This window comes from Crocodylus siamensis, chromosome 6 (assembly GCF_052110815.1).
Source record: "Crocodylus siamensis isolate JL-2025a chromosome 6, ASM5211081v1, whole genome shotgun sequence".
Classification (NCBI taxonomy): domain Eukaryota; kingdom Metazoa; phylum Chordata; order Crocodylia; family Crocodylidae; genus Crocodylus; species Crocodylus siamensis.
The window spans coordinates 52,888,230-52,914,779 of NC_143400.1; the positions used below are offsets into that span (position 1 = coordinate 52,888,230).

Genomic DNA, 26,550 nt, shown 5'->3' on the forward strand with positions numbered 1-26,550 from the left:
ATTCCAGTGGCTTTATTCCTGGGCAAGTACTATATTGTCTAGAAAATTGCCTTAAAGAAAGGATAACAGCTTTGCATTACAATTTAAATTCTGTCTTCGCTTGCTTTCTGTCAATTTGAATTTTTTTTGAGTTAGTTCCTAGCAAGAGTATAAGCCAGGGGTTGGCAGCCTGCAGCCCCTGGAGCTTTGGATTCAGCCTGTGGAGCTCTGCCTTTGGCAGCATTCAGTGGCAGGGGGGGCTTTCCCTGCACTGCATGGCAATCAGGCGCCTGGGGCTCTGTCAGAGGACAAGCACTGCAGTTGGGTGGCATAGGCTATTGCGGGGGTGGGTTCACTGCACTACATCACAGCTGAGTAGCAGGCAGTAGCTGAGTCCTACCTAATTCCTCCAACCCTATGCTTGGTAATTTTTGCCCTCCCCATTCCCCTCCACCCCCCTGGAAAACATTGCTGAGCCCTGGTATAAGCTATGAAATCTGTAGTACCTTTTTTTTTTATGGTAATTTTAATAAAAGCACTTAAGTTTGTTGTTAGGGGACCTTGTGATTTACCAGGATAGACAGGGTGACCATACTTCCTAGTTTGTCCGGGACAGTCTCCAATTTTCTAGGCTGGTTCCAGCCGTTTGGTGAAGATTAAACAAGCATCCTGGGTGTGGGACACAGTCCAGTGGGGAGGCATAGTGGTGCAGTGCACCAGGTAAACAGGCAGGCACTACCACTGTCTGCCTGCCTGGTGTACCATGCTGCTCTGCCTTTGCCTCTGCCTCTGCCTGCGGTGGTACTGCTGACTTGGGAGGGGGCAGGATCCTGCATGTCCCAAATTTTGTTATGGTCACCCTAAGTGAGGACCCTGCTGAGCTGTTGATAATTGAAAACTGATCTGGCACAATTGACAGCCTCGGAGACTCCCACGGATTTAAATAGTGGCAGAAAAGTACTTCAGTTCAAACGGTAATGAGTGTGAAAGCATAACTAGTGTATGTCAGTGCTATGCTCAGGCTGTTGCTGTGAGTCCCTCAGTTTTTTATGATCATTACTCCATCTTGACAGAAGACTGTTGATAAAATAAGAAGGGAATCTGCCTGGAGATGTATGTTGTCATGTATATTGTGAGAGAACATACCTCTTGTCAGATGTACCTCTTTTATATTTTAATAGGGATCAAAAACCTGGGAAATGAAACAAAGTACATAAGCCAAATACATGAAAAACCTTAAATGTTAAAGAGAAGTAAGAGTAGGATTGTGGGCTGAGAAGTTGATCTGCAGAAAATGCCCCAAAGGCGCGTCATCATTTTTTTGCCTGGGTGCTACAGATATTTTTCCCCCCCAGGGTTTAACCTTTTTTATGTGCTGGGATTTGAAGGGAATTTAAGAGTGTTGTGGTATGGAAACAAGCCTAAAAATTCTGTTAATTTTTGTTTTTAAAACAGCATTAGTGACAGCAGTAGCTCACAAGGCTTATCTCAGCCCTCCACACAGACAACACAGTACCTGAGAGCTGACACCCCTAACAACGCAACGCCAGTAACCAGTAAGTGTTAATCTAATTAATCTAATCTAATTACATACATTTCCAGCAGGTGACACCAGGCTGACCTGAGGTCTCAGTGATCATGAGTGTCCTAATAACTATATGTATAGACTAAGAATGATGAGCATGAACAAGATCTGGGCTGGGCATCGCTGTCTAGCTTATGCTTCCTGAGTCCCTGTCAGTGCTGCATCTCTCTTCTTTTAAGGCTTCATTGTGTAAAGCATAGTCCCATAACACGTGGTCTTGGATCCCAGGCATCATCACAACAATATGACCCTGTGGTATGACAACAAAGTGAATCAGTAGTGGGAGTGTGCAGGGTGAGAAGGAAATGGGGAGGGGTAATTGTTGGAGGAAGAAACAAAAGTTTGATGGGAAACCAAGAAGCAGCAAAGGAAATGTAGATGCATATTAGGGGAACATTAGTTGTTAATGAAAATGACCCTGGTCTTGTATCTTTCAAGGTCACTGAGGGCTCTGCCCTTATTGTCAGTGGATGAGGCTCAAGATTGCCAGCCCAAACAGGTTTTTGTTTGTTTGTTTGTTTTTTTACTGACTATCTGCAAGCGGTTTACTGATGAATAAACCTTTTTATTTACATTTTTTTTACTGTTAGGAAAAAAAAGGTTGGTTTGGCATCACTGTATGACTGCAGCAATATTTTTATACCCTGCTGTCCCCAGCTCAGGGGTATGATGCTCACCCATATGCTGACACCCCTGACAGCACCCCAGACCATGCTGTCCTCCCAGCCCACCCCCAATGCCCCTAACTTCATCCTGACTGGAAGAAACTGCAGAGCCTTAGTGGGCCATACAGCCCTGCCAGACAGGTGCTGAATAGCACCCCTGCTTAGATACCAGGTATCACTGTTCCATCCTCTCTGTCATACATGGTGGTGAATCTGGAAATGAGTTGAGGATTTATTTTCATGGAGGCTCAATTACTTTTATGGAATTTATGGATGGATAAGTATGTTAGGGTTGTTTTGTTTTTTGGGTTTGTTTTTTTTAAAGGGCCATCTGTAAATGGGCACTTGTGCAACCCTGATAAGGAGAAGCAAAACAAAAAAAACCCAAAAAAGTTGTACAAGAGAATTTGAAAAGGTTAAGGAGAGAAAACAGATAAAGCTCAAAAACAGATTTTAAAAAAGCTGTAATGACTGTTATTTGCTTGTGCTATGGAAGACAGGGAAAGATGCTGTTCATAGGTTGGCTAGATAAGGGAGCAGTATATGCAAAAGTTCAGTGCATATTTAAGTCATGAATTTTCTGATAGTAGACTGCACCCTTGTTGTCCCCTCCCCCCATCTTACTCCTTCCACAATACTGAAAACCAGTCCATTCCTTCCTGAATTAACCTCCTTCTCTTCTGTTTCCCTTTTTTGATGTGTTTTATGTGTTTTCACTTCAGTTGGTCTCATTAGAAAGCCACTTGAAGTCTGGTAAGGGAACTGAGGTGACCTTTCTATAGTGGATGTGATTGGGAAACTCACCTGTGAAATGGGGAGTGCAACACCACTTGCCATATTTACTTGAATAAAAGATGGCCTTGAATACAAGACAACCCAAATAATTAGATGCTATATAGGAGAAATTATGAATTTCTTATAATTTTCCAGGTATAGAATCTAATCTTGTCTTAAATTTGTCCCCTCCCCACTGCTACAGCAGGGAAAATAAATCTAGGATTAAGGTAACAACCACAGACTCTGCCTCCGTCCAACTTCTTCCCCCTCTCCTTACTGTCAGACCCTCCGCTCCCTGAGCACCTAAAAGTGTGAGAGAAATTTAAAAAAACTGACCTTGATAAACATAGTTGTAGTCATTTGCATATAGTACCCATAGACTTCATCCAGAATTGAAGTATTTACATCTTTTTGAAACTGCTTCAGGTGTTTGCACAGGTACTCCATAAACACACTTTTAAGGAAACCTTTTGCACTTACTTATATATAATACAAACTATGCATGATAGTCCAAAGCCAAAAGACTCCTAATTTACTATGTAGTTCATTGGGCTGGGCCGCAGCAGAGTCAACAGCATTTCAAGCGATGCTGACTCCAGAGCTCAGCACTGCTCAGTGTGTGTGTATACTCCAGATGTCTCCCACAAAGGATCTATGTGCTAATTAGCCCCCCACTCATGACCGGAACTGGGTATTCTTGTCATGAGTTTTAGGATCCTCCAAAAATTTATATACAGATGAGATGTAGGGCAGCCTGGTTCAGCTTCAGCTCATGGAGGGCAGGTCCACACTAATCGTATGCAACAAGCTGAGAGGTGATATTTGCCAGACATTTAAAGTTGGTGAAGAAAAAGAAATGGGAAAGAAAGGTGCAGATTGGTTGCGAGAGTGAAGAGGAAGTCTAAAGGTATTCAGTGTAGTGGTTAACCATGACTAGAAAAAGAATCGGTGCTGAGGGGGACTATTCTCAATGGGAATTTATATCTTATTCAGATTGGCTGCACTTATCTATTCTTCTGGTGGGTCATGGATCTGGGTCTATGAAGGCAGTTTTCCTTAAGTGTTCCTGTGGATAACTTCTTCTGGCGTGGTTTAAGCCCCAACACCCTGGCAAGTACTAAAGCCCACTTTATGGAAATGGAAGGCTCTTCCTTAGCTTGCTCCTGTGGCCATATGGCTGAGGGCAGGCAAAACTTGGGGGCATCTGAACCCCAAACCTCTGGGCTTGGGCCTACATGTAGGATGCCTGCCAAAAGACTTTGGAAATATCTGAACCCCCTGGTGGGAATGGAGGATGTTTGCCAGTTGTAGTGCCACTTATGGTTCTGGACTGACTCATGCATTTGCACTTCATAGATGCTAAGGTTGGAAGGGACCTCACCAGACCTGATTTGGCTTGGATCACAAAAAATTTCTTTAAAAAAAAGAGAAAAAAAAAAAGGGTTCCTATGATCATGTTTGTCACAGGGCACTTAGGTCCCTGCTCCTAGAAGAGCAGAAACTGCCTGGGGAGAGCGCAAACAGCCAGACAGGAACCAGCCCAGGTGCAGGTTGCCATGGCAGCTGGCTAATGAGGAAACTAGCCTGCACCTGCACCTGGCCGGAAGGGGCAGGGCCCTGGGCCCATATAAACGGCAGGACGGGGACTAGGGGGTTCAGTTCTCTGCCAGCAGCCAAGGGGGAAGGAGCCCTCTTAGAGCGAGTGAAGGGAAGAGGCCTGACTAAGTTCTGCTCCTAGTAATGTAAAGGGGCAGAGCATACCTTCTGCAGTAAGTGTTATTTTACAGCCCAGGGGCTTATGTTTTGTTTGCTGTTTCATAACAACCAGTGGTTTGGGTGAGGCTATTTGAGGAAGGAGGCAGCCTCATTGGGGGCCCACTGCAGCATGGGGACCCCGGCACCAGAGAGGGTGCAGTATTTGGGGTGCACAGACCCCACTGCCAGAGAGGGCACAGCATTTTGGGCTGCGGAGAGCCCAGCGAGGACAAGGGGCTGAATTATAATGAGGCCTAGATGAGACAATGCCAGTACCACCTGCAAGGCTTGGGGCATGGTAAAGGGGCAGTTGGAGCCACACATATAGCCCATAAGGCTGGGTTGTCCCCGGGACATCTGTTTTGAAACAGGACCCACAGGGTTCAAGAAACTCCAACCGGAATGTGCGCAAGTAGGCTTAAAGGCAGCTTCCCTTCTTATTACAATGACATCAGGACATGGTGGGCGAGAATAGAGGGTGCCCAGCAGGCTGTATTGTCACTGTTGAGGGGCCCTAGGGGTAACACTGCCACCCTTTAGGACCCCATCCCATGGCAATGTTTCCCCAATATGGGCATGTATTTTATAAGTCATGCTTATGTTGGCTATATTTGATCAACTTTATAGTTGAGTTTCCATGATTTTTGGCAGCTGTTTAATAATAGACAGTGTATTTAATGAGGTTTCCTCGTATGTGAATGGAAGACAAGGGGCTTTTTTCCCTATGCTGATAAGGGGCAAAAAAACCCTCATCTTGTATTCAGGTAAATATGTTCAGTGAAAGATTGCCTCTTTCCCAAAGCCATATGCTAGAACTGTGTGTTCAGGTGCTGCTGGCTGGACCCTGTGTGATGGCTTGAGCATGCTACAGTAAAAGGGAACAAGTTCCAGAAGAGCCTAAATTTAATTCCCTTCTGGGTAAAACAAAACAACAGCAATGTTAGTGAGGGGTTTTAGTAGAGGCGCACCAATATATTGGTCGCGTATCATATCGGCCCCAACAGAAGGGAAATTTACATTATCAGCTATCCAGTTTTTTTGGCCAGTGTAGCAGATAATGTTCACTGATAAATATAATTAATGGATGCCTGGGTTCCCTAGGGAAATGGCAGGTTTCCCCTTGCAGGCGGGCAGCATTCCTGCGTGGGGTTGCTGAGAGCAGGACGCAAGGTGTGCTGTGTGCATATGCATACACATGGCCAGCAGCACAGCTGGGCAGGATGGAGAGCAGGTCCCTGCAGGTAAGTCTGTGGAGGGGAAGGGAGGTGTGGCAGGGGGTGCAGATTGTGGCCCCCACAATGAGGGAGGGGATGGGGCTGGGGGCACTGTCCAGGCAGAGCGGTGCATGGGACGCAGGGCTGTTGTGGTGAGCGGGACAGAGCCATGGGTGAATTGTTTAAGAGGCTGGGGGAGGTGTTCCCCACCACTCCCCACATCCCTGGGGGAGACAGTGGGGGACATGTCCACCAGATTTGTGCATGGGGTGGATGTGGGCTGTTCACTGCAGGCTTGGGGCTCTCTGTTCCGCTGTCTTTCCCTCAGCAGCCCTGCACTGGCTGTGTACTTCCTACCCGCTTGGCAGCGGTGAGGATGGCAAGTTGTGACTCCTGCTGCTGGGTGGGCAGGGGATATGAGACTGGTATGGGGCTCCCAGGGCAAAGGCATCAAGGCAGAGAACGCTGAGCCCACAGCAGGCAGCCCACATCCACCCTTGCCCCATTCCACTTAAAAGCATCCCCTTTAAAAATGATGGTGGGGGCACTGCCATTTTTAAGCCCTGGGTCGCTGATTTTTAAGCCACCTGCAGCTCCCTCGCATTCCCTGCCCTGGCCCCTGGTCCCACGCATCCAGCCCTTGCCCCTGTCCCACTCCCTTCCTCACTGTGGGGGGCCTCAATCTGCACCCCTCTGTCCCATACCCCTTTGCCTCCACAGATGTACCTTCAGGGAGCTGCCCTCTGCACTGCCCAGCTGTGCTCCTGTAAATCGGGTATCGGCCGATATGACTGGTTAATAATCGGCTATCGGTCTTGGCCAAGAAAATCTTTATCAGTGCACACCTTGTTTTTGGAGAGTGAAGCTTTTTTGCAAGTGACTGAGTTGCTTTCTGAATTATTTCAGTGCTGCTAGGATACTGTAATAATTGTTTGTTAAGTCCAGGTACCTAGAACTTTGTCATATTTAAATTTGAAATAAAAAAGGGAAATACCTTGTATTTGTCACATCCAAATTTAAGCACATTTTAAAAATTCTTCATACAGATTTGTAGCCATGAATTTTATCTTAAGCAGCGGGGTGTTATGAGATACTTTTATGTGAGGTATCTGCACATCTACCAGTACAGTACTAATACCTACACATGATTCACAAGATTAAAACCAGAGATTACAAATAGAAATCCATTGTCAAAAGCATTCTAACCTGTTGTGGTCTTTTTGAGTTCTTTGCAGCAGAATTGGTCTTGTCTTTTTTCCATAGTAAAAAAAAAAAAAAACAAAACTGAAAACTAAGAGCTGGCATTTTTCAGGGGGCTCCTTGAGTATGAAAGGTTGAGAACCTTTATTCTAAATCATCAGTTAAATAATTTCGTATAGGTTTGTTTTTCTTCCTTTATTTTTCTTTTAAATAGAAACAGCTGTTTAAAAACTGGTATTCTGTTTCTAAAGCATTAAATTGGGATGTAGGCAGACAAGATTCTTTAGGTAGATGTGATATCTTTTATTAGACCATCTAAAAAGTTGGAAAATTGTTCTTTGCAAGCTTTCGGGATGGGATTTTTTGTTTTCTCCTGGGTGGAATAAAAGCCAATATGCCAAATGCAGGTCTGCAAAAATGCAAATGCATGACAGTTAAGATGAGAGGAATGGGAGATAAGTGTGAGACGGGCATGGTGGGGAGGGAGCGGGAATGGTGACCCTGGTGATAGTGTGGCTGGTAAAATGCAGACAGGTTACATGGGGTATCAGATGTCAGGCAGGTTGTAATGTGCCATAAATACAATGTCTGTATTCAGTCCACAATTTTTTTTGTATCCAGTAGATTTATGAAGTGAAGTTCATAGACAAAAGGTGTTTTGTAAATTCCCTTTGAGAATTAGAACCGAGAGGCTGGAGAGAGAGTGATTGTCCTGTGAGAAGTGTGCACCCCACCGGTAATTGAGTCTTCGATGGATTTCCCATGTGCGTTCATTCTGGTGCACCGTTGTTGTTTGGCCTCTCCTGCATATTTTCCATCAGGACATTTTAGTGCATTGGATGAGATGTATTACATTTCTAGAGGTGCAGGTGTAAGATCCAGGAATGGTAATTGCTCTGTTATGGGGTGTAGTTATTGTGGGAGTGGTGGAGATACGCTGGCAGGTTTTACATTTCTTGTCCCAGCATAGTCTGGATCATGGATTAAATTAGGATGTAATTTTGTATTTAGTGTAAAGCATAAGACCGCATTTTCTGCTAGGCATATAAAATGTCTTCCAATTTTGTTTTAATACTTGCTGCATACTTGATGTTGCTGTACAGTATATAGAACTAAAGTCTTCATTGTCCCAAAGAGTTCATAAACCAGAAGATGAACATACAAGACAAGGGAGAATCAAGGAATGTTTTATTATTTATAATTTAAATCATTGCTTGATGATTAGAGATGGATTTTAAAGGAGGACTTGTGTGAGGCAAGGTAGGTTGGAGAAATGGAAGGACATAGTTAAAAGAAATCCTGTGGAAAATTTCCTTTTGGAAATTCAGAAATACATTTTTTTGGCTAAAATGTAAACTTGGCGCAAAATCAGTTGTCCACATAAAATGGATTTCTCAAAGACATTCTTGGGTGATTAACCACATTTTTCTCTGCAAAGAGTTTTAACAGAATGTCTGACCAGCTGTTCCAATGCATGAGCGTATTGAGTCAGGTTTGAAACAAGGAAGGAGGTATTGATACTGTAGGGGGTTGAAGCAGCTAAGGCAGGGGTGGGCAAAATCCGGCCTCCAGCAGACTCAGTTTCTCAGCAGCCGCTGCTGCAGCAGCTCCTGGCTGGATCCAGTCCTGCTGCCTTGGCAGCCCAGCCCATCTGCCCCACACCCACTGCCAGGAGTGGGACCTACACAGGCAGGGCATGTGGCTGGGAGTGAGGTGGGCAGGCTAAGGCTTGGAAGTATGGCCTCGGAGATGGTCAGATGTGAGGTGAGGCAGCGCTATAAAGAGTTTTAAAGGCAAATATGAGGAGTGTGACTTGATGCTGTTTTTCAGGGAGAGCCTGTTTTGAAAGATTCAGAGAGGTGAAATGGTTGGTCTGACACAGGAATTGGCAACGTTTTTGGCTGAAGTGCAAAAAACGCCCCAACCTCGACCCATGCCTTGACTTGGTGTGCCAGATGCAGGGGAGCTGAGTGGCCTGATCCTCATTGCTGGTGGTGGGTGCACATGTGCCTTGGAGTGGGTGGCAGAGGATGCCCCGGGGTTGTAGTACCTTGGCTTCTTCGCTCCCATGTGCCCCAAGTCAAGTGTACACCTGCTTGTCAGCACAGAGGAGGAAAAGGATCTTGGAGTCATCATTGACTCCAAGATGAACATGGGCTGGCAGTGTGGGGAGGCAGTCAGGAAGGCCAACCGTACCTTGGCATGCATCCACAGATTCATCTCGAGCAGGTCCAAAGAGGTGATCCTCCCCCTCTATGCGGCATTGGTCAGGTCGCAGTTGGAGTACTGCATCCAGTTCTGGGCGCTGCACTTCAGGAGGGATGTGGACAACATGGAGAGGGTCCAGAGGAGGGCCACTCGCATGGTCCGGGGGCAGCAGCGCGGGCCCTGCGGGGAGAGGCTACGGGACCTGAACCTGTTCAGCCTCCAGAAGAGAAGGCTGAGGGGGGATCTAGTGGCCTGTTATAAACTAGTCAGGGGGGATCAGCAGGCACTGGGAGAGTCCCTGTTCCCCTGAGCACTACCAGGAGTGACCAGGAATAACTGTCACAAGCTGGCAGAGGGTAGATTTAGGCTAGATATCAGGAGGCGCTACTTCACGGTCAGGGCAGGTAGGATCTGGAACCAGCTTCCAAGAGAAGTAGTGCAGGCTCCTACGCTAGGGGTTTTTAAGAGGAGGTTAGATGAACACCTTGCTGGGGTCATTTGACCCCAGGACTCTTTCCTGCCATGGCAGGGGGATGGACTAGATGATCTACTCGGGTCTCTTCTGACCCTAGAAACTATGGAACCTGCTGCCATCAGTGACTCCAGAGCCTTGTGCAGCTGTTTGCAGCCTGCCTGCTGCAGCTGCCTGTAGCCTGGGCCAGCTGTTGAAGTTAGCTGGGAGGCTGCAAACAGCTGCACTGGGCTCTGTGGCAGGACCTGCGCATGTGAGTAAGGGCTCGTTGCTGGGAAGGGGCCTGGGGCAGTGCAACCTCAGCCCCTCTCCCACCAGGCACCCTGAAGTGTGTGTACCTGCCAGAGCCCAATGCAGCCTGCCACAGCCTGCTGGGCTCTGCAGCAGGCAGGCAGGAGGCTGCAAACAGCTGCTCCCAGGGTCTGGAGCCACTGCACCAGTTCCATGGTGGTGGCAGCTGCACACGTGCTTTGGGGCAGGGGAGGGGCTGTGGTTACGCTGCCCCAGGCGCCTTCCCAGCTATATGCCCCGCGGTATGCACTGCCACAGAGCCCAGTGCAGCTGTTTGTAGCCTCCCAGAGGCAGCTGCTGCCTGCCACCAAGCCTGAGCTGCTTTCAACAGGGCTTGTAGCCTCCTGGCCACCTGCTGCAAGCAGCCCGGGCTCTGTGGCTGCTGACACCTGCCCAGAACCAGGGCTGGCTGTGGCATGCTGAGTAAAATGGTCTCGCATGCCATGCTCCGGCATGTTTCCCAGGGTTTGCTGATCCCTGATCTAACAGGTGAGAGAAGATTTCTGCAGCTGCCTTTCAGATGCCCGGGAGGGTTTGGATTGTAAGTGAAGCTGGACAGGAAAAACAAACTGTCTTTCTGTTCACCATTTCTCTCAATAAAACAGCCATTGCTAATCCCAGAATTGCTACTCTTTCTAACCAGTTCACAAAAACTAAAGCAATCATTCGAGTCGCTCCTTCCTTGGTGGTGCTCACTCGTTTGTCTCTGTTAGCAGGTCTATCATGTTGCCTGAAGAGCTGTTTTGTTCATAGAATCATAGAAAATGAGGATTTTGAAGGGAGCTCAGGTCACATCTAACCTACCCCCCTGCTCAGAGCAGGACCAGTTCCAACTAGGTCATCCCAGCCATGGCTTTGTTGACCTGGGTCTTAAACACCTCCAAGGATGGCAATTCCATACCCTCTCTGGTTAACCTGTTCAAGTGCTTTTATTACCCTCTTAGTGAGAAAATTCTTCCTACTATCTAACCTAAACTTCTTCTGCTACAGCTCGAGCCCATTGCTCCTTGTTCTGTCATCTGCCACCACTGAGAACAGTCCAGCTCCATCCTCTTTGGTACCACCTGTCAGGTGGCTGCTATCAAATCCCCCACTTCAGGTAGTTGAAGGCTGCTATTAAGTCCCTTCACAGTCTTATTTTCAGCACTAGAATAAATTGAAATCTTAATATTTTATTAACCCAGTTCTAGACAACAAGGTAAAGTGTTAAAAACCACTAATATGATATCGTTAGTTTCGTTTTTGTTTTTATAAAACAAAGATAAAACCCAAGCACTTGTGGGTCCTCGTTCGTTCTTGTTACTATTTGGCATTGCTACCAACGTCAATCCTGTGCGTTGGGAAACATCTTAGTGACTCTCTTGCATTTTAAATATAGGAATTTATTTGGGATGATTACTATTTCCTTCACAAATCTGGAGGAAGTTTTGCCATCTGTAACTGATCTCTCACCACTGTGCAAGGATGCTTTTTGATCATTTTCCTCAAAATTGCCTTCACTAGTTTCCTCAGATCCTCTGAGGCTTGTGAGATCACCGTTGTCTATCAAAAAGCTGGTCGAAAAGGTGGTTTATACCTAGGAATAAGAAAGCCCAGTTACTTGATATTTAATTGCCCACAAGAGGTCAGAGAAGGACAGTAACGTACGAATGTACGACTGATTTTTTTACATCTTTGTTTCTGGTCCGTATCCCGCCCTGCAATCCCTAAGGTCACCACTTATCAGCCCCCATCCAAGTACATTCTGTTCTGGCTTTGTCTTATCAGTCAGGAGCCAGTCTATCAGAAACCCTGCAGGTAACACCACCTTTACTTTAAGCAGAATCATGACCTCTGGAAACTTTTTACTGAGCCAAGAAAAGCACTTGTCTAAGATTTTGTAGGCAAGCAGTCTCCCTCCATTGGTGGAACTTGTTCTTGTGTTATCAGATCTGAGTTGGCTGAGCTGTAAATATGTAGGTAGTATGCAATGCTTGTGCATAGTAGGCATGTGGCTTAGCGTCTTTCATCCAGATGTATCAAGATGCCTTTACTCTGGATTGGCTATTTTTTTTTTTTTAAAAGGAAGTCCTTATTTGTCATAGTATGGACCTTAAGCAGTCTCCAGAAGAAAAGTAACCTTTGCTTTTGTGCTATAGGTTGGTAAAGAACACCAAACCCCTTTCACAGTGGCAACTTTGTAGGATAAGGATTATTTGGAGTAGACTTCTTTGCTTCTGGGGGTCACTCTATCCTTTTTCTGTCTACCACTGTTTTTGTGACACCCAAAAGCACAGGCAAAGAATGGAAATGACTAATTTTGAAAGCATATTGAAAAATTGCTTTTTTCTGACCTTTCAGTATTAGAAATCTTATGCTGAAAATTGTTTCAGGTATGACTTAAGCGTTATCCCATTAAAGAGTAATCTGTGGATTCCAGAAGTGTAATAACATTAGGCCTTTTTGAATATAGTAAAACTTGAATGCCTCAGATATCCAGAAGAGGGCGCAGATATGGCTGTATTTTTACACTTTTCTCTTACAGTCTTGAATTGGGAGCAGTCATCTTTGTAAAATTATTACTCAACCATTGAGCATGGTTTTATTTGCTTAGTTATGAGCTAGTTTAAATTAATTTGGTTAAAGAAGACATACATAACAAGGTATCTTGTGCAAAGTGTATAACCTGAGGGTTATGGAGAGTAACTCAGTTGGAGGTATTTAAATCCGTGTTGCTTTTCTAAATCCAAATGCTTTTCCTACTTGCAGTTTATAATAATACCTAATCTTATTCTTTTATAACTGATGTTGACTGTTTTTTCCATCTGTGGGGGTGATGATGAGGGAGGAAAATGTTATGTTCACATTCACAGTATAAGGGTATTTACATTGGTTGGTTTGGCTGTGCTGGCTCCTCAGGTTATCCTACGTTACGGATAGAGAAGAACGATCTGAAAAGCGTCACACTACTGGAAGCAAAAGCTAAAGTGAGGGACATAGCCATCTCCAGGGAGAGGATAACACTAAAAGATGTACTCCAAGAAGGTATTTACAGTGTGCTGTTTATTTTCTTATTTTCATCCTCAAAATTCTTTCAAAGGATGTTTCAGAAAAACAGAAGATGTCATGTGAGGAACAGGAGTAACTTCTGCAGAGAAAGTTGCAAGAAGTAATTTAGAACATACGCATGCATTTTGTCCAGCAGTTCATTGTTTCTGCATAAATCTATTTTTCTCCGATTCCAAACGTTTCTCAGTTCATAGGAACTGAATTATTGTGAGAAGTCTCATTTAAGTGTCTTGAGGTTTTTTTTCTTGATTACCCTGTATTTTATTTAAATAATCTTTGGCATCTGGTATTTGAGCAGCTTCTTCATTAAGGCACAGGTTGATTAAATGCAACTGAAATGAAAAAAAAAAAATTTCTACTGAACTTATTGGGAGAGGGCTTCATTAAGTTCAGTCAGCTTTTAAAACTTAATGGTTTTCCTTTCAATTCAGTCCAGTCTCATTAGAGCTGGTAAAAGAAGATTTCAGTACATGAGAGAGAAAAATATGTATATGAGCAGAGTGTCAATACCAAGATTCCTTAGAGGAGGGGAGGCATTAGTTGCTGCTTCTTGTCTTTTGGGAGTGTAGATGTAAGTTTTTGTTAACCTTTGTCTAATAATGTTGATTTCAAGACAGCTAAAAATTGCTCTTATGTTGTCTCAGTAATTTGAATGACTGCAATGAATCGACATCTTTAAATGCATGCTCATAAGCCTGGCTAGATTTGGAACACTTCAGAGCTAGAGATCGGAGCTATTAAATCACCTCTTGAGTAGCTGGTAGTGTCTCCATGTTGTTGAGGTAGAACTTTTCTCGGAGTGCCTTAGAAATTAAATATCTTCTGTGTCTCAGAAGTGTTGGTTGTAGGTGTGTTGGTCCAAGGACATGGGCAGACAAGCTTCTCTGGGTAAATCTGATATCTTTTTTTAAGGCCAACTAAAATACTTGGGAAATTTCTTTTTTGCAAGCTTTTGGGCAGACAGCCCTTCTTCAGACAAGGGAAACCAGTTCTTGTTGCCTTTACCTCTCAAGAAATTTAATTCTGAACTTTTGTTCTCCTGTTTGCATGTGGCTGGCACCACAAAAGGAGCTGCTAATGAATCCTTTTGTTTCCGCTTGCCTGCATCTACCTATGATGTAGGAAGGTATCTGATGACTAGAAGCAGCAAAGTAGCCCAAGTAAACTTGCATGATCTGCCACAAAAGGAAATAATGTTTCCTATTTCCGTGGCATGCAGATCAAAGTACCATTGAATGCAGACAGGAATGCCATGTAGCCAGATCCTAGGAGAAGCAGTTTGGATTGTTTTTTGGTCTGCCTGAAAGTTTCAGACTTGAAACTTGATTTGGGGTCTGTCATTATCTTCAAAGTCTGCAGGTTCAAGTGAAAGCCCCATGAGAAGTCAAGCTTCTTGAGCCAATACCTTCCACTTCTGTTCAGTCTCACAACAACACTGGACTGGGTTTGTAAGAAATCATCAGAGCTGGTGGTGTGAATCAGTAAAAGCATTCAGAATTCTCAAAAATTTAACTGCATTCGTTTAGAAATCTGTGGTACCACGTCTGGAAATCTTGACCAACACATACTCTATTCAGAGTCTTTAGTTGTTTTCATAATTAAAATTTGTATTTTGAATGTTGCCATGACTTGACCAAATGCTTGAAGAAAGGGCCTGTAAAAAGATGGAAGAAGATTCAGTCAGGGGGACAGACCTCACTTTCTGCTCTAGACAGCTCATTTTCAAATACACGGGGTACAGCTGTCCTTGGTGATTGTATAGGAAGGTCTGGTATGCTCCCAGAAATGTTCATTAGTTTGTGTTTATGGACAGACCACAGCAGCACAACATTTTGTTGTCCTTTTGACATAGTATCATGATATCCAGACTCATGTCACACTCTTGGGTTACAGCTGTGCAACAAGAATAGGTTTTGAGGGATCCCTTAACTAATCAGTCCAGGTCCCCAAATTAACTTTTAGTGCAGCTTTTAAACTTGGCTAAATGGAATAGAGGAATGAATATTGATGGTAGGACGACACTTGCCAAGTTCTAGGTAAGGTCCATCCTTCCTTTTGTGTTCTTGTTATGACAAGGTATTCAGCAGAATTCATGGATTCTTTAGCATATGACAGGGCTGCTCCATGAGTGCTGCTATGGCCTGTCTAGACAAGGTAAATTTAATGGCTTAAAATGGCTCTCTTTTTAGAGTAGGACAAATGGAATAATTTTGTAGGAGCACAAAATGTAGGGTGAGAGTCGGTTTTAAACTTGACTTCTGGAATCAAAAATGCTATCTGTATAGTTTATCGATGCTAAAGTCAGGTCCTGTGGAGTGGGCCAGAGTGTTGTAAAACTTGGGTGTAGAACTGTGTAAAGTGTACTGCATTGTATTCTTATTGTGCTTAGATGTTGCAGTGTGTGAGAATTTTTTTGTTAACTGCTTTCATTCCTCTAGTTCAGGACCACATGGTAAGTAAATATCATCTACGGTTTTGGAAGTGGGAAGAATAGTGCAATCCCATCGCACATCTGCACTACATTTCTTTTGTGGGAATTTGCATGCCTTTGTAGATTATTAATGTAGATCTAAGATACTGTTAGCAGCCCTGTTTTCAAGTTGGGAATTGAAGGAGGAAGATTTCTGCTTTTTTAAATGACCTAGACTGTGTAATTACACTTGCATGTAATCCCTTCTTTGAGTTAGCTGCTGCTTACATGAATCACAGGATAGGAATCTGTGGCGCCAAAATAGCCAGAATTACATTAATAGTAGGTAATCTGTTTTTATTTAGTTGGCATTATTTGTCTCTTTAGAGTAAAACTTAGGGATCAACAGAAATTGGGGCCCCCTCTGTTAGGCTCTGCACAACCAGAATAAGACAGTTGTATCCCAGGTTGCTTACAATCTGAATAGGCAAGACAGACCAGTGGCTAAGAGAAATGGGTGTGGCATGCAAGCAGAGGGAACAGCGCATTGTTGCAAACACTGTCGTGATTCTGTGCTCATTTTGCATAGCTTCTCCATCTGCTTTCCTTACCATAGCCCACATGGCTTAAAACAGGCAGCAGAGCCACAAAAGACCCAACAGTTAAGTTAATGATTCTCAACCAGGATGTCATGGTGCCTTGGCATGCCTTGAGATCCATTTAAGGGTGTCATGGGGTGCTACGCAATGTTAACACTGTTAATTAAGCGTGCAAACATGATTCATAAACCCAGAGATTTCAAACAGAAATCCATTGTGTTAAAAGCATTAAGACCTGTCCTGGTCTTTCACTCATCTTTTGACTACCAAAAGAACTCAGAAAGTTGAGAGCTGGCATCTTCCAAGAGGTGCCGCAAACCTTAAAAGATTGAGAACCACTGAGTTAGGTCTGCCTTGCCCCAGAGCCCATGCTAGGGAGCTTCACAGCAAAGCATTGCATGTCTGGTCTGTGCTCACAGCACCCTAAAATGGATATAATGTGGCTGCGCCTTGGGCACATACTAGCAAACTTGGGTGTTCACAGGAACGCACATCCAGAACCTCATCGCCAGTTCATTTCAGGGTGGTTCCTGGATATGTTCAGTATGTATACTACACAGTTCTGGCTTTGGTAGTTTCTTGGGATTTGAAGACTTTCAAGGACTTCAAATTTGGAAGTTACAGAAATATAATTGCAAAGCATCTTAATTTTCTGCTGATCCTGCAAGAACATGCCTCAGGGTAATATTGTCTAAGTGTGTTTTTAATTTAAATGGTTTATGAACTTCATTGAAATGCATTATCTTTATAATAGCATTATGTTGTTTTTGCAGGCACTTTTGGGCGCATTTTCCATGGGATTCTAATAGAGGAGAAAGACCCCAGCAAAGAGAAACAAGTTTTTGTCAAAACTGTTAAAGGTAAGTTTTCAGAGAGGTGTTTCTTCCTCTTACTGTTCAAGCTGCCATCAAAGGGCAGAAATAGAAACCTTTGCAAAAAAGGGACTCGTGTATTCCATCAAACATTCCAGTTACTGTACCTCTAATCTCATTTGCTTAGTTAGGGCTTTGGTATTTAGCAAGTTAGATGCACGTTAATTTTTATGTTAAATTGTTGGCCCTAGAAAACAATTTAAATGGCTCTCTTCACGTGGTCCTGTCTCCTACCTCTAAACTGGACTAAAAAAGCATGCCTAAAGACATACCCCACACATCTTCAACATGTTTCATGTTGGGTTCCTGGCCCAAGGTTTTTCCATTCTAAATTGAACACTCATTCAGACATACAAAGCATTTGACGATGCACAATTTTAAAGTTAACTTTTTCCCTCTTTAGATGAATGTAGATTAGTTTTGTAGAGGTCTATTTTAAGGAGGTGTTTTGAGTTTGGCATGCAGAGGGCTGAAAAAATATTTTCATATGCTGAAATGTTATATATGCTGTAGAAATCACTATTAAAAAAATCTTCATGCAGATCTTTATCTCAACAGATTTTTTGTTGTTGCTGCTGTTCTTTTTGGTAACTTTTATCTTTTAGCACTGCAAGCAAGATAAGTGTATACAGTAGCCACTTTTTATTATAGTCTTGCATCATTTGGGCTGAGCAAACCAATACCCTTTTTTACAGTCCTTTCTATCAGTGATCAGTGCTTTAAAAACCTTTCCTGATTTTAATTTTTCACCGGCTAGTAAGTTTTTGGGGTTTTTTAATATTTGCACATGATGGGTACAAGGGAAAAGGGATTTTAACAAGACTAGTATATACAGAGATTGATCACTTAATCTTATCTTACTATCCATTTGTACTAATCATTGTTTACTTTATAGTTCATACTTTAAGCTAATGCTTTCAAGTTTGTTTTAAAGAATTGTTCCACCATTTGATTAAAACAAGAATAATTAAGTGGATGCATATAATAGTGCTAGGATGTAACTTAGTGAGGCACCATTGCAAAAAACATTTGGTTTGACTTAAAGTGAATGTTAGGCCTTTTTTAAGGCTTTACTAGGGTAAATTAAAATTTTCCTCTCCCCCACCCGCCAAATCAAAGGAAAAAGTACGTTTGAAATTTGTGCTGAGTACTACAAGGCGGTTTCAAATGGATGCTGTTCCAATCCAGGGCCGCTTCCCCTTGTGAGGTGGGCCAAGAGGTGATGAACCTCAAGTGGAGGCCATGGCCATGGTTGATGGCAAACATAAGTACCTCTTGACGCCAACTGAGAATTTTGAATCCCAAAGGTAGGCTTGGAAATTTGCTTTTGTGCAAAAATTACATACTTAAATTATGGCCTGTCTCATCTTCACTGTGAAAGGTTGCTCTTCATTATGCGTGGCCTCTGAAATCATAGCCAAGTGATTCTATATTGTCCCCACTTTTCCTGCCTGGTTTTGTGAAATGTTCTTCAGATAGTAGAAAACTAGACACCAACTGGGGGAAGATCTTGAAGGTGACATGACAGCAGTGGCTTTTAGTAGTACACTGGTAGTCAGAGTTCTGACTGTTTTTGACATCTCTGCTCTAGCAAAAGCCATCTCTAAAACTAAGGCAGGAATGGGCAGTTATTTCAGCTGGCGGGCCACTTAATGAGTTTTGGAAAACTGTTGAGGGCAGCACATATACTCTTTCAGAAGGTATCATTTTAACAAATTATAGGTAAAAAAAATCATACTGAAAATCAAACATACTATGACTTAATTTAATTTTATTAAAAAATAATTATTGTCCTAATTTGGTTTGTTTTGAGTAATATACTTAGAGGGGAAGGGGGAGGCAGGGGGTGTATGCAGCATAACTTGCCCAGGTGGTACAGTGCAGGTGCAGTCTGTTTCCATCCCTTCCACCCCCAACCCATCTCACTTGTGGTGCTCCACATGGGGCTGAGCTTTGCCTACTTCTGCTCAGGGCGACCTGTGCCATAGTCTCGCCTGGACCTACTGTGCCTGCTGTTGACCCTGGCAAACATGCACAGCTTCCCAGTGAGGCTGCCTTCCACCTGTTTGGTCTCCCACAGGTGGCTGCTCATTTTGCCAAGTGCCTGAGTGGGTGACCTGGAGCTGGAGCCCCACATTGTGAGGCTTCCCCATGCTACCTGCTGCCAGCAGAGGTGTGAGGAGGAGGAGCTGCTGAATAATACCTGCATGGCTGCAGCAGCAGCAGCAACAGCCCCATTGGGAAGCTTTGTGCACTGCCTGGGGCCAGGGTGGTGCCATCAATGGGCGCAGGGCAGGAGCAGGCATATTTCAGCCCCATGCAGTAGGCTGCAGGCACAGCTACAGGCCAGATGCAATCAGCCAACCAGATGCAGCATGTGGGCCATATTTTGCCCACCTGAACTAAGGTAATGAGACTTGTTGAAAGGCAGCAAATGCTTTGACTGGGACTTCACCAAGAACAAAGGAATTTGTGAATCTAGAAATACGATTCTTATCCCTTGCTGTCCTGTTGTGCTTAACCCTATTGAGCAATCGCTTCCTGGCATAAAGGACTTTCAGCTCTCTCGCTTTCTTCTAACATCAGTTGGAACAAGATTTATTCTTCATTGTATAAGAATCTAAATCTGCAGGTAGCAGAGTCCATCAAAAATGTTTGAAATAAGTATTCATCATGGTTTTGATTGATAAATTTTCTCAGAAACATCATTTCCTTTACAGATACTGCCTGTATCTTCACTATACTAGTTTCACCTGCCATCCCTTCTCATCGCCAGTGTTGTGCTATGGGAATGGAGCATGATATTAAGGAAAGGAGACTTGAACAGTTTGCTCTTCTCCTTTTGATGACTGACTAGTGTTGAATTAGCTTTATGCAAGGGCATCTCAGCAGGCAAAAGACAAGACTGGAAAGTCAGATAACCAGTATTATATTATCCTTAGTTTAACCATGTTTTTTTACTTGGTTATAGGCCTTTGTAATGTAATTTAGGTTCTTCAGATAGTAGAAATTTAGACACTTTTTAGAAGTGACTGGATGAGCTATACTGAAGAAAAGGGTCTTCAGCTTGGACTGGAATTTAATCACTGTTAGTTAATCATTTCAGGCAGTCGTCTGCTCTGCCAGCTTTGAAACAGGCAGTGTGTAATTAGGTTAGTTTTAACATGGCAGAAATAAGTATGGCATTCATTATACTACCTTGTGAAATACATGCTACTTGAAAAAGTAACCAAAAAGTCTCCTCATTTCTGTAAGATACTTAAATTTCTCTCTTTTTATCTGGATCAAGATAAGAAAATGTTTTTTCAGATGTACAGGCCAGTTGACCGAACAGAAAGCAGGATCTCTAGGCCTGTCATCACAAAGATAGATGGAAAAGTCCCGTTGGTCATTAACGGAAGATATGTGGTAGGGCAAGAACCATGCCCTCTGGTCTCACTTTTCTGAAGTGTATTTTTTAGGAAGTGCTCTGAGGCACAGACTGAAATCTTTTGCTCACAAATGGATTAAATTCTGATGCCCCTTTTGGGAGTGTCCCCTTTCAGATTCTGGCCCAGAAAGAGGAAATTCAAAATGAACAAGCAGCTGTTTGGTCATTATGTGTGAAGAGGCAGTAATTATTTTACATTTGCCACAGGAGGGGGTTGAGGTTGCGGGTGGAATTGGAGACGATCTAATTCGGAAAAATGAGACCAGTAAGCCAGTCAGCCGGATTCACCAAGGGCTACTTATGCCTGACCAACCTGATTGCCTTGTGTAATGTGGATGCGAGGAGACAAGTGGATGTGATATACCTTGACTTTAGCAAGGCTTATGACATGGTAACATTCTTGCAAACAAGCTAAGAAAGTATTGGTTAGATGAATGGACTGTAAGTTGGATAGAAAACTGACTGGAGAATTGGGCTCAGAGGGTAGTAGTCAATGGCTCAAAGTCTAGTCAGCAGCTGGTATCAAATGGAGTGTCCCAGGGGTCAGTCCTGGGGCTGGTTTTCAGTATCTTCATCAGTGACCTGGAAGATGGCATAGAGTGCACTCTCAGCAAGTTTGCAGATGATACAAAGTTGTGGGGAGTAGTAGATATGCTGTAGGGTAGGGCTAGGATTCAGCAAGACCTCGACAAATTGAAAGATTGGGCCAAAAGGAATCTCATGAGGTTCAGCAGAGACAAGTGCAGAATCCTGCACTTAAAACCCATGCACCAATACAAGATGGGGGCTGACTGACTGGGCAGCAGCTCTGCAGAAAAGGACCTGGGGGTTACAGTGGACAAGATGCTGAATCTGAGCCAGCAGTGTGCCCTTGTTGCCAAGAAAGCTGGCAGCATCCTGGGCTGAATTGGCAGGAGTGTTGCCAGCAGATCAAGGGAAGTGATTATTCCCTTCTATATAGCATTAGTGAGGCCACATCTGCAGTTCTGTTTAGTTTTGGGCACCCCACTACAGAGAGGATGTGGACAAATTAGAGAGAGTCCAATGGAGGGCCACAAAAATAGATAGTGGGCTGGGACATATGACTTGTGAAGAGAGACTGAGGGAACTGGTCTTATTTAGTCTGGAGAAGAGAAGACTGAGGGGATTTAATAGCAGCCTTTAAGTACCTGAAGGGGCATTTGAAAGAGGATGGAGCTGGGCTGTACTCAGTGGTGGCAAATGGCAGAACAAGGAGCAATGGTCTCAAGTTGTAGCAAGGGAAGTTTAGGTTGAATATTAGCAAAACTTTCTCAAAAGGAGCGTAGTAAAGCACTGGAACAGGTTACCTAGAGAGGTTATGGACTCTCCATCTTTGGAAGCATTTAAGATCTGGCTAGACAAAACCTTGGTTGGGATGATATACTTGAGGATGGTCTTGCTTTGAGCAGGAGGTGGGACTAGATCAGAGTTTTTCAACCCACGGGTCGCGACAGAGAAGTGTATATGAAAGGGTCATGAACAAACTTTAAAAATGGATTCTCCTTTGAAGGAGAAAACATGGGAAACCACAGGTTTCCCCTTGCTGGCTGGCATAGTTCTAGCCTGCAAGGGGCTGCTTGGGGCTGGGAGGAAGCGGGAGAATAGCGATCAGGCACACATGTACATGTCAGCCAGGCAGTGTGGAGAGTAGCTCCCACAACTCCCTATCATGGCCCAGCCCCTGCTGCTTCTTCCCATTAATTGGTCGTCCTACCCTGCATGGCAGGTATGGTGGCGTGATGGGCAATGTGTCTCGCTACCCCGTTCCACTCTCCTGCACTGGGGTCCTGCCTGCTGGGCCATGGAGGCAGCTCCATGCCAGTTCAGCAAGGCTGCAACCCTGTGTCTGCTGAGGGCACACAAATCTTCCGGACCTGTTGTCTGCCTCCCCACCCTCCTGCTCCAAACACCCATTGCCCCAAACCCTGGAGACTAGGGGTGGGAGTGTGGGGCACCAGCAGGGCTAGGATTTGAGGGGCTGTGGGTTTGGAATGAGGGGCACCATGGGGCTGCTTTTACTGGATCAGGACTGACCACAGATATTTACAAATGGGTCCTGGTACAAAAAAGGTTGAGAACCACAAGACTAGATGACCTTCTAACGTCCCTCCCCCCCCCCCCCCAATTTTCTACGATTCTCTGCCACGCTTGTGGCTCCAAATTAGAACTTCATGTTACTCTTAAAGAAGTTATCAAGGAGGAATGGGAGTTTCCAGAGAAAATTAGAATACTGAGTTGGATAGCCAGACGATGTTACAATATCCATTACCACAAATGAAATTGCTATTGCCAGGCTCCCTAGTGCTGACAAGCCTCCAAGACTGGGGAATGGCTTGCTAATCCAGGGTTCCCCACATGTCAGCTTGTTTTAAAAAGCAAATGTATGGCCTGGCATTGCCCCTAGTCCTGGAAGATGCATGATGGGATGTGAAGAATATTATCTCTGATCCCCAAAATCATGCATCCTGCTCCTGCTGTCAGATCTTATGGTATTGGAGATCACTTGCCTGGTGCTGAGCTCTACCAGGAAACTTGAATGGCTTTGGAGGCAGCCTAGCACTGGGGAGTGGCTCCTGAACTGGGTACCCTTTAAATTAATGTGCTATATATTCATATTGAAGCATGGCACAAATCAGCCACAAAGATGTTCCGCACTAAATTTAGATCTCCTTTGTGGCTGGTTTGCCATTTTTATCACTTGAGCAATTGGTTGAGCATGTGGCATATTATATGATTTAACACAGCCATTCAGTAAGTTTTAACATCTGTCAGGGGGCTCAGCATATTCAAGACCCTGGTTGCTACCTCTGTTAGAAAGCCCTGCACATGTGAACATTGCAGCGTCCCAGAAGAGATTCTTGATTGTCACTCATCTCACAATTGAAAGAACACTCATAGTGACAAGTTTAGCCTTAACCTTAACAAGTAATGTGAAGATAAGGAATTGATCTATGGGACTAAGATGAATAGGTTTGTTTCCTAGTGTCTTATTTCTCCCTAAAAGATAGGCTCAGCAAGAAGCATGGTCTCCATCCATTCTGGACAGGCTTATACATATTTATCCACCAGAACTCCTGGTAATGACTCCCTGCTAAAGTTAGAAAAATTATAATCCCCTCTTAAGAATCGCTCTGTGCTTGGCAAGAGCTGATGATTCTGCTGATGATTATGATCACCTGCCTAGTGAAGCGGGCAACAATTCATTGTCCAAACATTATAGCAGGTCAGCTTGGAGACCCATCTCATATATTTAAGTTACTACCATTATACACTGTAAGCAGTAGGGTAATGTCTGTGGTAGGTGTCTCCAAGAAGAAAAGAGTGTGTATTGAAAGCACTTAAGTGGAAGTGACAGACCCTGTACAAGATTGCTGATAAGTCTCTCACTAAACTCATTTTATTTTCAATTTGTCTGAGTCATTCTTACAGATGGATACTACTTAGGTATATTTGACATTATTTCAGCCTGTTAGCAACCAGTCATAGTGAAATTGTGCCAGCAAAATTGTAAAGTTATTTATTAGTAGGGCTTCAGTATTAGTCACTCCCTACATGCTCTAAAACTTGTTGAATTTTAAAGGATGGTACTTTCAGTAACATACTTTTTTTTAATGCAAGAACATGTAACTCAGTAATGTTGTAGTCTTGAAGTTGCTGAAAGGAAGCTTATCTCCCAAACCCTGAGTTCAAGTTCCTTGTTTTCCAGTGAAGGACTGATGACAAACATCTAGAGTAGTGTAAGAAATGCATTTGATGGCCTACATTAAGAGTTTGCTTCTTTTTTTGGAAAAAAAACCAAAACAACTTAATCCTGATCCTGGGAATTAAACAAAATGGAGAATATTCTAATTAGGTCATGTTTGTCATTGTATATGATCCCACTTTGTTAAGAAAATACATAAACAGATTTGAAACAGTTTTACATATGTAAAAATATTTTTGTTTCTCCTAAGTGCTTGGTAACATGGAAAAAAAGAACTTTTTCTCAGGCCTTGAAACACATTACTTTTTTTAGCACTATATGTGCTTGTAGCCTTTAAAGGGTCTAGACAGCTAGTGTCCACATATTAAGGTTGTTTGTAGGGCTGCAGAGATGGTGGATCCACATTGGTGGAGGCCGGTCTTAACTGCTACCTTGCTCCATGTCTGATCAGACATCGCTGCTGTGAGTGGCTTGCAGACAGCTCATCAACCATTGTCAGTGGCAGCAAGAGCTGATTTGGTTGTGGAAACTCCTAGATCAGCTGTTTTCTTTGCCCTTGCCATTTGCAGGTATCCAATTAACTGCTGCCACTTGGCAGTAGGAACTCATCAGGCAGCAGAGCCTAAAGACAAACCCCAATTTTGTAGCACTAAAAGTAACCTGTGTCCAAGGCCTAATTCACCCTTGCTTTTACCTTTTTATTAACTTTAAACTTTGTGCATCTGCAACATTTCTCAGCCCTTTGAAAAGTGGGTGGTGGGTCTATATTTTGAAGTATGGCACTGTTTCCACAGTTGTACCTGGTAGTGTCAAGACTTCATGCTCAGAGAGATCTTCTGCAGAAAAATCTCTTTTCCCCACCCCTCTCCCCCTCACATTTCTGCCTCTCAGGCATCATTTGATTTTTCGTGCACTTAAAACTGACAGCATTTTGCTTCAGTATTGCCAGCTGTTGCACTTTTAATAGACTGCTTCCAAGGATGGTTGAAATCCAGCACCAGTATCGGAACACCACTTTTTCACATTTCGTGTTAAATATTTAATATTAAAGCTAGATGTAAAAAAATTGGGGGGGGAAGCAGCAAACAAAGGAACTCTGAATTGTAACTAGCAGCAACTTATAGCTATTTTTTTGGACTGTTTTGTTGCTATCAGCAGTTTTCTTCCTTTTTCCCAAATGTAATTCCAAACACCTATCTACAGGGTTATAAATATGAAAATGTCATCCTGCTTTATAGCAGAGACTGCACATGGTCATAATATAGACCAGTGTCTCTCAACCAGTGGGATGTGTCCCACTGGTGGGACTTGAAGGTCGTGTAGGTGGGACTTCAGCTCATTGCCTGATTTGAAAAAATCAGTTGTTTGCACTTCAAATAGATGAATCAACAGATATCTTGAACAGTGCAGTTTTGTGGAGCCTCATCTGTCGGTGATGCCCCACAGCTGGGAGTCCTGATTAGCTGATAGTTCCCAGCTTCAGGAGCGCAAGGGCTCTCATGTGCCTGGCTACACAGTTAATGGCATGGTAAGAACCATCCTCTCCTCTATAAAAACTTTTTGGCTTGTTCTTTATTTTATACCATCAATTGTGTTGATGTATGCCTAGGTAACTACTTAAGATGCACAAAGATTCTGGATGAGCATAACATCTCACATCTGAATTGTCGATTTGAGATCCTAAAAGATTTAACCTGATTTTAACTTCCAAAAAAGCTTTTGATCTGGTATCCCACGATGTTCTCCTGAGAAAATTGGAGACTGTGGGCTTAACTGCGAGACAGGTGAGTAGGAAGCTGGCTGCAGGGTAAGACCCAGAGAGTCCTAATGAATGGATCTGTGTCATCTTGGTGGGAAGTGGCCAGAGGTGTTTCGCAGGGGTCGGTGCATGGTCCAGTAGTATTCAACATCTTCAACAATGATTTCGGGGTGAAGAGCTCACTGGCCAAGTTTGCGGGCAACACCAAGTTATGGGGAAGCGTCACACTTGAAGGTAGGCTGCAGATACACACAGTCCTGGACAGGCTTGCAAGTTGGGCGGACCAGAACCAGATGAAGTTGTGTCAAGAAATGTAAAGTGTTGCACCTGGGGATGAATAGTCCCTTGCCCACTTACAGGCTTGGCAACACCAACCTGACCTGCACTACAAATGAAAAGGACCTGGGGGTAATAATTGACCACTGTATGAACATGAGCCGGCAGTACAATGCTGTGTCCAGCAGGGCCAACAGTACCCTGGCATGCATCAATTGATGCATCTCCAGCAAAACCAAATAAGTGATTCTTCCATTCTACTTGGCATTGGTGAGATTGCAGCTGG

At 43.8% G+C, this 26,550-nt stretch overlaps 1 protein-coding gene across 3 annotated transcripts in view; it reads left to right on the forward strand.

The window, feature by feature from the left end:
- RYK (receptor like tyrosine kinase) overlaps positions 1 to 26,550 on the forward strand; it is an 88,749-nt gene that overhangs the window by 42,233 nt on the left and 19,966 nt on the right. For 2 of the 3 annotated variants that reach the window (XM_090051285.1, XM_090051287.1), the window contains 3 exons: positions 1,435 to 1,535; positions 13,036 to 13,170; positions 16,977 to 17,063. In XM_090051285.1, coding sequence (XP_089907411.1) covers positions 1,435 to 1,535; positions 13,036 to 13,170; positions 16,977 to 17,063 — 323 coding nt within the window. The remainder of the gene's footprint in view (positions 1 to 1,434; positions 1,536 to 13,035; positions 13,171 to 16,976; positions 17,064 to 26,550) is intronic. The other variant, XM_090051286.1, reaches the window with a different exon arrangement.